General features: G+C 40.8%; 1 protein-coding gene across 12 annotated transcripts in view; it reads right to left on the minus strand.

The window, feature by feature from the left end:
* Window positions 1-13,587, minus strand: part of celf2 (cugbp, Elav-like family member 2) — a 473,358-nt gene that overhangs the window by 184,337 nt on the left and 275,434 nt on the right. For 2 of the 12 annotated variants that reach the window (XM_047390250.1, XM_047390249.1), the window contains exon 1: window positions 9,824-10,322. The exons of 7 other annotated variants lie outside the window; for them this stretch is intronic. In XM_047390250.1, coding sequence (XP_047246206.1) covers window positions 9,824-9,900 — 77 coding nt within the window. In that variant the 5' untranslated portion in view covers window positions 9,901-10,322. Of the gene's footprint in view, window positions 1-9,823; window positions 10,324-13,587 lie in introns of those variants that run through there. 3 more of the 12 variants (XM_047390247.1, XM_047390252.1, XM_047390251.1) reach the window with 3 other exon arrangements.

A 13,587-nucleotide genomic window follows, 5' to 3' on the forward strand; every position in this document is an offset into this window, starting at 1 on the left:
CGCCTTTGGTGAGGAGACAATCATGAACACATCAACAGTGAGCATCAGCTATAAACACTCAGTATAAACCTGCTGTATGCCCATACTCACATTGAGAACAATAAATCCACCAGCAGCACCACGTTTCCACTGAGCCTTGAATATTTCACATTCACAGTGAGTGTCAGTTCAGATGTGTCAAACGATGTGGTGCTTAAAGGTCAGAACAGGAAGTGGGAGATCAAAATTCCTTTGTGTTGGGCTGTGAGCCTGAGCTGGAGTCCAGCTCTGTCTCCTAGCTACCTTCCATTTTAACTGGGTGTCACTCCAGCAGAGCTTTATCTCAGACTTACTGAGACAGTAAGAGACTGTGGTTGTGCAGCGAGTTCAATCACTGCAGCTTTATTAGCAGGAAGGAGACTCTCCTCTAGGAAGTTAATTCTGCAGCTGATTTTTGACTCAAGGACTAAAATCTTAATTTCAACTACTTTAATTTCAAGTCTTGTAAGATGGTATAGGCTCTCTGTAACATCTGGAACTTTAGTTTTTTTAAATATTCCTCTCGAGCATTTTTTACTTTTATTTCTCAACTTTATAACTCATTTCCCTCCTGGGATTTGTTAGGGCTTGGCAGGAGTTACCCCAGTGGTAGAATGGGTCTTAATCAGGCATTTGCTTACAGCAGAACCTTTAGATGTAGCTCTGCCCCCTTTTTAAACCTACTCATCAACTTGGCTCTGTGACCGGCTCCCTCAGAGGTTCAGAGGGTGAGTTTATTTTTGGAAGTAGTGATCGATGACTTCCTGTTACCCTGGTATCTAAATCTGACCGGGCAGAAGCCCATTTCTTTTATTAAGTCTTCATAATGGGGAAAACAAGAGAACTTGCCATTCAGGTTAGGTAAATGTGTGATGATCTTCAGAAGGAAGACAAGAAAATAGCTTTTCTCAAAAAATTGATCATATGTAGAGTAAGAGCAATAATTAAAAAGCTTAAACCAAGTGGAACTGAGACAAACAAGGCTGGGCGAGGAGCTAGATTTACCTCCTACCCCCCACAGTGAGGAGGCTGGTAAGGGACAGAAAAACATCTCTAAAGCTCCGTGCGGGGGAATTGTAGCAGAGAAGTTACTAAGTCTCCATAGCAACCTCCCTACATATGGGAGGCATGGCCCGTCCTACCATCACAAATGTAAGCACAGAAGTTACATGGAAGTTAATGAGACTCTACTGGAATTTAACAGGAACTGTGAGTTTTGGTCCGATCAGACTAAGATCCAGCTTCTCAGCAACAAACACTGCAGGTGGCCTCATTGTGAGAGAAATAATATATTAAAAAGCACATATCACCCACTGTGACGCATGGTGGAGGATCTATGATGTTGTTTCTTCTTAAGGGGCGCTGCATCACAAACATCCCAAAACCAGGACATTTTACAGATAAATCTCTGCTACAAGACTAAAAATGTGTTGTCTATGGGTCTTAGCAGCATAATGACCAAAAACTATTTAGCAAAAATATGTAAAAATGGATTTTATTTCTCAGTGAATAAATAAATTTAAAGGTTGAAGTTTCTTACATTTTACAGTTAGAGATCATGCTGCTGCAGTCAAAGATGGATTTATTTACAGGTTTTTATGTAGAACAGAAGCTGCAGCAAAATAATAGATTATAATTAATAATAAAATATACATTTAGAGTTTTTACAGAGAAGTTGAAATCGGCTAAAACTGGTTGAAAAAGAAAATAAAATAAAATCATGAGCAGCGAAAAAAAACTGCCTTTCTACTGTTAATATACCTGCAGGTGCTCAGTTTGCAGAGACATTACGTGTCTGCAGACATGGCGCACCAAAAACACAGGCGTGACCACGTTGACCTCTTTATGTCTCCATATGGATGCTTCCTCCTGTACAACCACACCCCTGCTCTGCCACAGGTAGATCAACTGATGGCGCTCAGACACGCGGTCGTGATACATCACCAACTCCACACAGCGGTGTCAGCCTTAGACAACTGCTCCTGAGCCCCAGCAGAGAAAAGACATTTATCATTATGACAGCATACACACACACACTGAGCAGGATAAAACAATGTTGCAGCTGGCGATGTGTGAAGACAACTCCATTGCATCATATATCACACATACTGTACATGTTTTCCAGCTAAATAACATTATAAGCAAAAACATCCGAAAAATTAAGGTATTTTTTGATATTCTTCTATCATGCAGAGCAAAATGAGATGGGGAATAAAAGCCCAACAGCACCACGACTGATTCTCCTTCTTCTCTCTCTCTTCCTTTTAATCTCTACATCAGGATAGGTCACAACTCAAATTCAGCCAGATGTCTGTCCAGGGAGTTGTACGATGTCAAACTATCAATGCTCTCCCTTCTTTCACGCCTTTACTCTTCGAACGTCTCCTCTTCGAGCCTGACTTATTTTCACTCTGCTGATCTCTCGGCACTCCATTCTCCCTCCTAAGATTAGTCCACCGTGTCGGTTTGATCATCTGTTTACGAAATGATTTACCAGAGGCTGTTATCTACCTTCTGCAAAATGTTTAAAATGCACTTTTTGTGTGGTTACATGTTTATTTGATTATTGATCAATTTTGGGTTGAAAAACTGTCAAACCCGTAGTTTCTGCTTGTATTACCGCACGAAGTAACCATTTTCTACTGATTTATACCAGTTTTATTTGTCTGATTTCATATTTTGTGCATTTAGGATCACTTTCTCACGACATTATATCTTTTCCTTTTTGAAAGTAAGATTGTAGAATATTAGAGAAGCACCAATAAATCAGCCAGAGATGAGAATAAACCAATTCTCTATTGATTGTCTGTGATTGGTATCTGGTGGATCAAATGTAAAAAACAAAACAAAACTGATTTTCTTTTCCTTTCACTAAATGCATCAAAACTAAGAACTTCCACCATTTTTAGTCAGTGATGACACCAACCAACAGCATGTCTTGAATTGAGTTAACATCAGAATCCGTGAGTCGGAACAGAAAGAAAACTGGATATCGGTATCAGCCGGGTAAAACTTGATAGGTACATCTTTGGTTGTTTTAACCTTTTCTTACCTTTAAATGGTTTCATCTGTGCATGTGATTGTAAAGCTGTTTTCTGGGACCGAAACTGTTAAATATAACAGTTTTAATCCATAAAGGTTCTGATGGGAAACAGTTTCACTAAAATACTGCAGCGAATGCCTAACTTTGTATTTCCTGTGATCATCCACATGCATCTTCCTCTAGAGTGACATTCAGATCAAGGTCTGCATAACAATGGTCACATTTAAATTGAATGAATTCAAATGAGCATTAGCAGTAGTGACAGTTTCTCTTGTCGGTCCATTTAAAGCCCAGCAGACCCTCTCTAACTCCCAGCCACCCACCCCCTGCACACATTTACAAAGATATTTCTCATGAGAACCCTATGTTGTCTGTCACAGGAGCCTTTCAGCTGTTGGCTTCATGATTTGTGTCCTTTCTTGCTTGGAAGGGGGTCAGGAAGGGGATTTTTAGGGGTAAGTGGGTGGAACAGTCATAAAGACACTACGAGGTAAGTGATACATTTGGCTCATCTGTGGAAATCCCGGCTTGTTTTCACACTGGGTGAAGGTTTACAGTCATTTTTTGTTTTGGTGACAAGTATAGCAACCATAACCCGCTGTAAATTGAACGGACATTTTATTTCTTCTGAAGGTTGAACCCCCAGCAGGCCGGACGTGTGATGGGCCCTGAGGAACCTTACAGTTTAGTAACAGGAGAGTTGACCGCAGTCAAAGGAGGTGAAGGGGTCACATATTTCCCAGGCAGACCCTAGCCTCGGCTTCGCACTTGGAAGAAGAGTGGAAAGTCCAGGGCAGAGGTCCTGCTCCATTTTCCTCCAAGCTCTCACTCCAGCCCATATCTGTGATCCCAATACTGACTGGGATCATTCAACTCGGTATAGCACTGTGCAAAAGTCTCAAGTCATCCCTAATTTCTTTTCATCTTCCTCCAAAAAATCCAAACATTCTTTTAACACATACACGTGGTCCCTTTCTGAAGCTTTTCAGATGTTTTACTGCAACTATTTTCATCCATCCATTCACTTTTCCGTTTTTCTAAGATCTGCTTATGGAAGGAACCCAAACACCTCCTTCCAACAGCATCACTCTGGAGGCCCAGTAGTTCAGGTGGGATCCACATCAGGAGCTCTGCGGTGGATCATGCTAGATAATATTCATCACCTGGTGTCTGTCATATACAGGATGAGTCACGTTTTCAGAAGAGTTGCTTCTTTAGAACAGAAGGTCATATAAGGACTAGAGGCTGACATTTTTCGGGAGTACCACGGGTCACGGGATTCCCACAGGAAACCCGCGGGACGGGAGACAGCATCAGTAAAGATCAAGTGATTGGGACGGTACAGGATAAAACATGAACTGGAACAGACGGGAGCGGGAGCTAACCAATAGGAGGGGAAATAAACTAGGATCAATTGTCCTTGGAAATGTAAAACTGAGACTTTGTTATAAACTTTAAGAAAAAAAAACTTGGATCTACGTTGTGTAGTTTTTTTCCAAGAAGCCTAAACTATAATGTGAGTCAAACGAACTACACGACCCACAAGCCAACAGTGCTTCTGCTCGGTGTTTTCCACCTGCGTTCAGGATGGAGGGAGCAAACGCAGGTGGAGAACTGGACGTGGTAAAATTTGATTTGTAACGTAAAGTCAGAAATAAGGACTTATCTATTAAACTCATAGAGCTGACAGGAAAGTCGCAAATATTACCGAACTTCAGGAGAGTTGAATGTAGCGGTTTTAACACGCAGTCTGCTGCTTGTAAAACGTGTTTAGTTGTAATCAAGTTCACCAGTGATTAAAGGACACTTATAAAACAGATTCTGGATTAAATCAACCCTGCATCTCTTCATTCATCAAACCAAAAGTACCAACATGTGTCAAGTCTCATCTGACCAACAAAACTGCTGCTCTAAAGATTTAAGAGGTAAGGTACGGAAGCCCGTGAGGGGACATGGGGAAATGTACTTCTTTTGCGTCTCCACGCAATACTTTTGCGTTCGGCATTTTGGAGCAGCAGCACAGATGACAAACTGCTCATAAAACAAACAGCACTGATATGTGATTGATTTGGTTTATTTGTCATATGCAGGTCAACGCGCAGTAAACAATGCGATTAAATGCTTAGGATAAGAAGAACCGTTCAAATCACGATAAAAACAAAAACACTAATGGTGTACAAAACAAAAGTACACATCATGCAGCAGTAATAAGGAAATAAAGTGTCACAGATGTGGTTTTGTGCAGTTTTATTGTCCAGAGTTCAGTAGTTTGTTTGACAGCTTGTGGATAAAAACTGTCTTTTAGTCTGATTGAAGATAATTTTATTTAATGCTGATTTCAAAATAAAACTCAATAAATCTCAAAACGGGTGTAGTGTTTGTTTCATTTTTGCAGTTATCTGGTTTGGAAACTATCCCTAAAAGTATTGCGAAATAACGCAAAGACTATTGCGTGAGAACACAAAAGAGAAAACAATTCCCCCATGTCCCATCGTGGACTCCGTAGAAAGGCTTCATCAAGGGAAGATATTAAATAAATATGTTGTGAAATAGAAAAAAATTGAATGTACCATTAAATGTACAATTTATTTAATACATCATTAAATATTAAGTGTACCACTAATTACGTCATGTCGTCTGTAAAATTATACTTAATTATTCTGTGGCATATTTAATTGCATTGTAGTCCATTTTATGATATAATGGTACATTTATTGTTTCTAATGATGTATTAAATAAATAAATGGTACCTTTAATTTAATGGCACATTTAATGTTACATTTCTTTCATGTTACATTTACTTCACTTATGGGACATTCACATTTATTTATTTAATGATGATTTTATTGTATTAAATTTGTCCAGTTTGACCCTCCATTCTTGATGCCTGTATAGGAGGTTATGTCAGAATTTGAATCAGGTGTTCTGGAGCAGACAAACATCTAAAACAAGCAGGGAAGGGGTCCCTGAGGACCAGGGCTGTGAACCATTGAGGTACAGTTTCTAAATTATGAAGGTAATGCCTTTTTGCACTTTTGTTCAACAAGTATAGTTCTCTTACTAGGTGCATTTTTCTTTCGTTTCAGCAACTTGAAACATTAAAGTGATGTCATTGTTCAAAGGAAACAATCACTTAATAAATGAGTAAAATACAACTATGTACATTTTGTTTATTCAACTAAGATAGGCATGGTCTGTTTCCTTGTTTAATATTTTATTATTTCTTCATTATTATTCTTTTTACTTTAACTGGCCTTTACTACAGCTAAAAACAGGGACCTAACTGGTCCTTCAAAGAAAGAAATTGCCAAAAGACTAAATGAAGAAAACAAAAATGGCAGTGGCACAGAAGTGGGAGTCGTTCTGAATGGGAGCGGGATGGGAGTCAATTTACCAGGAGAGGGACAGGACAGGATTTTTTTCGTTATGCTGGCCTGGGATTGGGATGGGACAAGACATTTTTCTGTGGGAGCGGGATGGGACAGGAGAGAAAATCCACTCCCGTGTCCCCCTCTAATAAGGACTGCTATGCAACCTAGCTTTGAACACAACATTTTACAGAATAAAAAAGGTGTATTAATGAATAAGCCAGTGTGTGCTCCCCATAAGTCCTTCCAGTGGGTTCTAGGTCCACCCTGGGTTCTGCTCCAGTGGGGACTGCCTGGGAAACCTTCAAAAGGAGCCATCCAGGAAGCATCCTGATAGCTTTGAATGTAGAGGAGCTATCTAAAACAGAACTTCATGAAGAACAAATTTTTGATTGGTTTAAAGACAATCTTTATCTATTTCTTTACTTGAATTTATAAGACACGAAAAAGAATTTTAGCTCCAGCAAAGAGATATTAGGTGAAAACCAATCAGCTGAAGGGTCAGGCATGTGTTGGATCTGTCATCAAGGTGCATCAGACACATTTCAGTAACAATCTGCTGTTTTTGGGCCTTCTTTTGGCCCAAACCTCTCCACTTTTTAGGCACTCATTGGAGTATATGCAGTCTGTTGTGGAAAAGCTGTAGATTTTTTAAAAACCTGCTGAAATGTTGATCAAACCAAGAATATGTGGTCTCCTGTGCCCTGCGGGTCTTGTTTTGAAGTCAGACGTTGTCATTACTGAAGAGGAAGCTGCAACAGGAAGTAGAAGAGCTGGGAGGAGACACGCTTCATGCAGGAGAAAGGAAAGCAGCTGGCATGAATGACAACACTAAAACAATATAGTTAAACACAATAATGCAAAGAACTATGTCAAAAGATTACCGAGAGCACCTCTCACAAGCTGGAAAGCCTCCATCGAGTAGCGTGTTCACATAAATACAAAGTGTCATCTCCATAAGTGCTATCTGGTTCAACCTGTCCGCCTCCTCGGCGGCTGGGTAAGAGGGCACGGATAGGCCTGTCTAATTCCAGCAACACGCATTATTTAGAAATCCTTCACTTTCCCGGCAGACACAGCGAGCAGCCGCTGATGCAAAACACATCAACAAGAGGAAAAGAGAAGGGCGGCAGCGAGAGCACCCCCGCCGGGCCCACGGCGTGAGGCGCGGTGACACTGATTAATGAGAAACCCGTCTCGTCACAAGAGCATCTGGGTAATAGACTACACAGCAAGTCAATGGAGGAAGACTCTCAGGAGTAAAGTACACACCCTGGCCTTTCATCCTGGAATAATACTGGAATAGATGCAGTTTTGATTTAGGAAACAAATGGAAGCCCTGATGGGAATTTTTATCTTCCATTCACTAATTACAGCACGACACTAATACACAGCAGGAGATGATGTCATGTATCATGAGCAGTCAAATACATGAAGGTACTCATCTAAAACTGATCACATCCTTATCAAATATTTTCTAAACTTTAAACAGAATAAAAATAAAGAGATTTGGTTGCTTTTTAGGTTTTTGTTCAAATAACATCCCAAAATATGTCAGGTTTCGTTCCTGAACTAACATTACTATACCATGTAGTAAACTGTACTTTATTACTATTAAATATGCACTGATCAGGCATTTTCTTACCAATATGGATTCTTTTGTTTATTATTCTGCAGGTTTTTTGATTGCGGTTGTAGCTTTGAATCGAACAGAAAATAAAGGGATTACGTTATTATCCCCATTTCTGCTTCAAAGCACATGCCCCTAACCTTTATCTGATTTTTACTAAACTAATGTGCATCAAAGTACATGGAGCTGGTTGATGCATTTAAATACAGAAATTGGTGAATTTCATGAACAGGAAGGAAAAAACTCAGCAGATTTCTGAGTATTGTTTTTAACGATTATTTTTAACGAGCCAATCAAGGGGAAATTGGCTAACTTCAACAATCTATGGCTGACTGGCTGTTCTCTAATATCTAACAATAGCCCTTCCTACAGGACAGCGCTACAACAAATCCTATACAGGATCCTAAATCCGATAAACTTTGAGAGAAATAGATGCACTAATCAGGATTTTCCTGGTGATACTGATTTCTGACCTGCCAATGCTGATTTTGAACCTATATGTAATTGTTCTTCAATTTAAGGACAGTAACACATATATACAGATATATTCTGCAGGATTTTGATAAATGTCACAGTTTTAAATCCACCAGAAAGTAGATACATTTACATTTGTCTGCTGTTTTAACCTAGAAGCATGCATCAAAGTATATGCAGGAAAAGGAAATAAAGAAATCCGATTTTTAGAAAATTGACCAATCCCAACATCATACTGTTGATCCAGGCAATAAATAATGCAACAAATGTTATATAAATATCTGTAGGTATGCATAAAATAAAATAGTATTACTCTGTACAGGATGACTCAACAATATTCTCATAATTACACCCATTTATGTCGAGCGGAATAGACACATCACAGCTGCATTAATCCTGATGTATTTCATATCTTATCTATGATCAGTGAGTTTTAATGAGTCTTTATTCTTCCCACCCGAAGTTATTGGAAGAATAAGTGAAATTAAAAAGAAGAACTACAGCACAGCAAAGGGTTTTCTGCTGGGAAATAAAGGAGCATGATCCATCAACAAATAGGAGCCATGAGCAGAGGGGACAGAAGTGGGACATGCGCTGCATGTGGAGGGAACACATGACCGTGATGTCGGGATGAAAAGCTCCCTTTGTCCCTACATGCTGCAGAAACGCGGGAGTTTAACACAATTACAGCAAAATGCAATTAAAGGACACGGGATAGCGGCGCATTCCTGCGTGCTTTTCTGCAAACGCTTTCCTCAAAACCATGGTCCAAAGTGAGGAGAAAAACATGCCATCAGGGCGTCAACGCGCTCATGTGACAGAGACCACCACTTCTGCACTTATTCAATTTGGTTTGCTTCAAGCTGCAGGCAGACAGGAAGGGAAAGCGGGCTTTCTGCGCTCCCTCAGCCGGCTGCAGAGTCCCGAACGCATCGCTCCAAACCCGGGGAGATGATGATGATGATGGTGATGGTGGTGATGGGCGGCATCTCCACGGATGCTCTGCATGTTCCAACAGTTTCAACGAGGCGCAGCAGATAATACAGCTGGATAAAATTCCTCATAATGGCGTTCATTCATCACCATCCGGTCTGTAGCTGATAATGTTCTGCGGGCGCTCCTCACATTTACCGACGGATATTAAGAAGAAGAAACCAGAACTGAAAGCGGAAGACAGAGATCCGGAGTACTTCGTTCTGACCCCGATTCCACATTTCCACACCGGACAACTGCTTTTTAGGACAGCAATAAAAACCCAACATGAGGAGAAAAAGGAGGTAAATAACTTACATTCTGTCCCCAGGGACCAGCAGGCGGCTCTCCACCATCATATCGGGCAGAAAATCCAGATTGTAAGCTGAAGTCATGCTGCCTGCCCTGTGTCTGTGCCTGTGTGCGCGCCTCCGGCAGTGCCGTGTGTGTGAGAGCGCCTCCCCGATAAATAAAGGAGCGTCGCTCTGCCCAAACTGCGCCTGGCCGCGGAGACGGAGAGGGACAGGTGCAAGAGCCGAAGCCTCCCTAAAGGCGGTGTAGCCAGCCGCTCACTCTCTGTTCGCATCCAGCAATTGTCACATTCTCCTTCCGCTCCCCCTCAATTCGCCCTTTCCCCCCCCACTCTCTCTCTTTGTATCTCTTCGCTCCTGCTGGGTTTTGTTCCGCCCGTCCTGGATGATAAAACCGCTCTGCAACAGCGCAGCTAACGGAGCGCTGGAGAAGCAGGTTCCGAGTCAGGGAGGCGTGGCGCTGCAGCCGATCTTTAACTATAATGTCTCCTTAAATAGATCCTAATAAGTGCAAGTCTAACATTCAGAGTGGGAACTCATAAACTCTTTAACTTTTCCGCATTTTATTACTTAAAATATAATTATTTTCAAATTAAAAATCTAAAAAGTGAGGCGTGGGTTTTTATTTAGCCCACTTTGTTGCAGTGGTCCCCAACCCCGCTCCTCAGAGCCAACTGTCCAACATGTGTTAGATGTCTCCTGATTCAAGTGATTACATTACCACCTCCTCAGCATGCCATCAATTGCCGCAGAAACCGGTTAATGACCCATTCATTTAAGTTGGGTGTGCAGCAGCAGGGAAACCTCTAAAACCTGCAGCACAGTGGGTTCAGGATAGTTCTCTACCAACATCTACTAAGTGACGTTTTTTTTTTAACAATCTTCTCTAATTAGCTCAAACTCAGTCAGATTGGATGGAGAGCAGCTGGGAAAAGCAACCCCACAGCATGATACAGCCATCACCATGTTTCCCCACGAGGATGATGTGCAGTTAGTGTTCCTATTGCCAAAAGGTTTAGCTTTGCTCTGATCATTTTGGTTTTTTAAATAGTAACCACAACATTTCACAATTAATGGGATTTTGTGATAGAACTAGGCAAAGTAGTGCATAATTATCAAGTATTAGGAAATTGATGGTTTGTAATATGTATATTTTTAAATAATTACTGGCTTCAGAGGTTCTTTAGAGAATAACTGGCACCATGAAGACCAAGGAACACAGCAGACAGGTCAGGGAGGAAGATGTGGAGAGGCATAAAGCAGGATTAGGTTCAATTTATGAAGGGAAACTATCACTGCCCGTCATCGAGAACACAGCTCAGTGGATTCATTGAAACTCCAACTACTTGTTCTCCATGTCCAGTCAATAAGCTATCAACAGATCAATTGTTAGTTTAATAGATTCTTGCTTCAAATACCAGCTAATTATACATGCTGCAATGAAACTTATGCCATGCTGCACAATCACAATTCAGAGCGAGCAAACAGTTTAAGCAGTAGATCACACGCTTCGCTGTGGTGCCTTAGTAAAAGCATGGCCAGTAAGGTGATTTACACTCAAATGAGTCGACCAAATTCGAAGAGGTGCAATTACACACAGGGATAGCTTTGTAATAATCATCCTGCACATAATTTGCTGACTCTATTTTACACTGTGTTAATTGTGTGGGTCCAGAATGCCTCCCTGTGGAACCGGAGCGAGCCTGAACGCACCCCAGTGCTGCAACACTACCAGGTTGCCCCACTTCCTTCATTTTCTGCAAGAAAAAGAAAAGGAGGCACTTCAGTAAAATAATAAACCTCTCTCATACTGAGAAAGGCAGCTCTCTGGGGGAAGAATATGAGTATCTGGGTCAATGTGGGGAAAATGTGCTCAGTCTGCACACGTAGAGCAGCGTAAGAAGAAGTGTTGTGTGGTGTGGGTGGGACTTGGCCTGCAGCTCTGCTGAGTGGGGGGGGTGGGTGGGTGGATCTGGGTGCATGTTAACTTGTAGGAACCAGAGTCGGAGTAAATATGGGAAAGGCTGATCCGCCTCAGGGCTAACACTGTCCCATGGGTGGGAACAACTCTGCACTCGACCCTTTCTCAGAACGAGGGTTGAACAGGACATTATATAACCAACTGCTGCATTGTAATCACATGCTTTCATGTTCAGGCTCAAATCGACGGGTGTAACACTTGTTCCAGGCGACAAAAGCATCACTGGAGGTAATAATAATGGAATAGGTACTCTCATGTCTTCATAGTTTTTGCCCTTGAGGTCTTTTTGTAGTGCCCCGAGCCATTTACATTTAAAACAGTCATTTAGCTGTCAAGAAACGCTGGATAGTCCAAAAATCTTTCTGTCAACACATCTCAGTTAAAGAAACAGGTCTCCTATGAAAAGTGATGACAGTGTGCTTGTTCCTGGTGAAAATAACCTGAAATCTACAGAAACTATCATAAACATTATAGGAAGCAGGTAAAGCAGTAGGTTAACTGTCCCTTTAAAACTAATTCAGCCATGTCATGACTGACATCTCTGCACAAACGTCTGATATGAAGAATTGTTTATCTCCACCCACAGATTCCCATCATCTTGCATTCGTTGTAACTGAAGAAGACAGAACTCTTCTTCCAGAAGCAGATGATGTTATTCTAGTTCAAGTATAAGTTTATATAAGATCAAGATAACTTTGATATTTACCTGGTAAGTTTTATAAAACTCACCAGGTAAATATCAAAGTTATCTTTATAAAACTTACCGATGACAAATTTAAATTTTTCTCCAAATCAGACGCTGAAGACATACAATTCCATTATTTTATTGCAGTATCATTAAGTACCCAGTAGCCTAACACAGGAAATACTTAAAAGTGAACAATGGTGAAAAATCCCGCACATAAAGAAAGGTGCCGCTTGTACATTTAAACAAAAGTGATCAACGTTTAAGCTTTTTGAGGCTGCATCTATAGCATACTTTAGTCATCAACTATTCCCTTAATTAACAGACAAAGCACTGTCAAACCACATAGCCTATGTGCTTTAATGAAGGCATTCCCTAGCTTTGAAGACTTTACCAACTAGCTTTTACATGCAATTAATGCACATTATCCGTCAACAATCAGTTAAAATAAATACTAATGTATGACGTTATCTTGAGTTAGTTTAATTCTGGATTTAATGCATAGTTTTAATCCTTTCTTAAATCAGTTGCTCTCACATCTAAAAGTGGCTTTTAAGTGGGTCTAAACAAAGCAGTGAAGCAACGAATCCTGTCACGTCAAGTATGTATATTGTTTCACTTATAGAATATACCTTTATTGGGATGAGCTGTTTTTCTAAGCGCAATGATCAGTTGACCACCTTGGGATGAAAGTTCAATGCTTTATATATAGTCTATGAGTGCCCTCTTGTGGTCAAATAAATATTACCTGAATTTATCAGATAATAGGTCCAACTCCCCTGCCATGTCAGCCCCTGCAAGCATTCGGCATGTGGAGGTGAGTGAATCTCCGTCAGTGAAGACAGAACATATGCATTATACTAGCAATTTGGGCGGCACTATTTTAAATTTTGTAGAAATGGCACTTTGTGTGGCATATTTTTCATCTCCAAGTTCGAGGGAGGCTCATGCAACAGAATTGTTAGAAGTTTAAATGGCCCCAAATTGTTTACGATGTTTTAGTTATTCTGGTGGAATCATGTTCATCACACAACAACTGGATCTTTCTGTGTGAGGTTTGCATGATCTCCCAGTGCACATGTTGGTTTCTGCTGGGTACTCTGGT

The sequence above is a fragment of the Girardinichthys multiradiatus genome, chromosome 17 (assembly GCF_021462225.1).
Source record: "Girardinichthys multiradiatus isolate DD_20200921_A chromosome 17, DD_fGirMul_XY1, whole genome shotgun sequence".
Classification (NCBI taxonomy): domain Eukaryota; kingdom Metazoa; phylum Chordata; class Actinopteri; order Cyprinodontiformes; family Goodeidae; genus Girardinichthys; species Girardinichthys multiradiatus.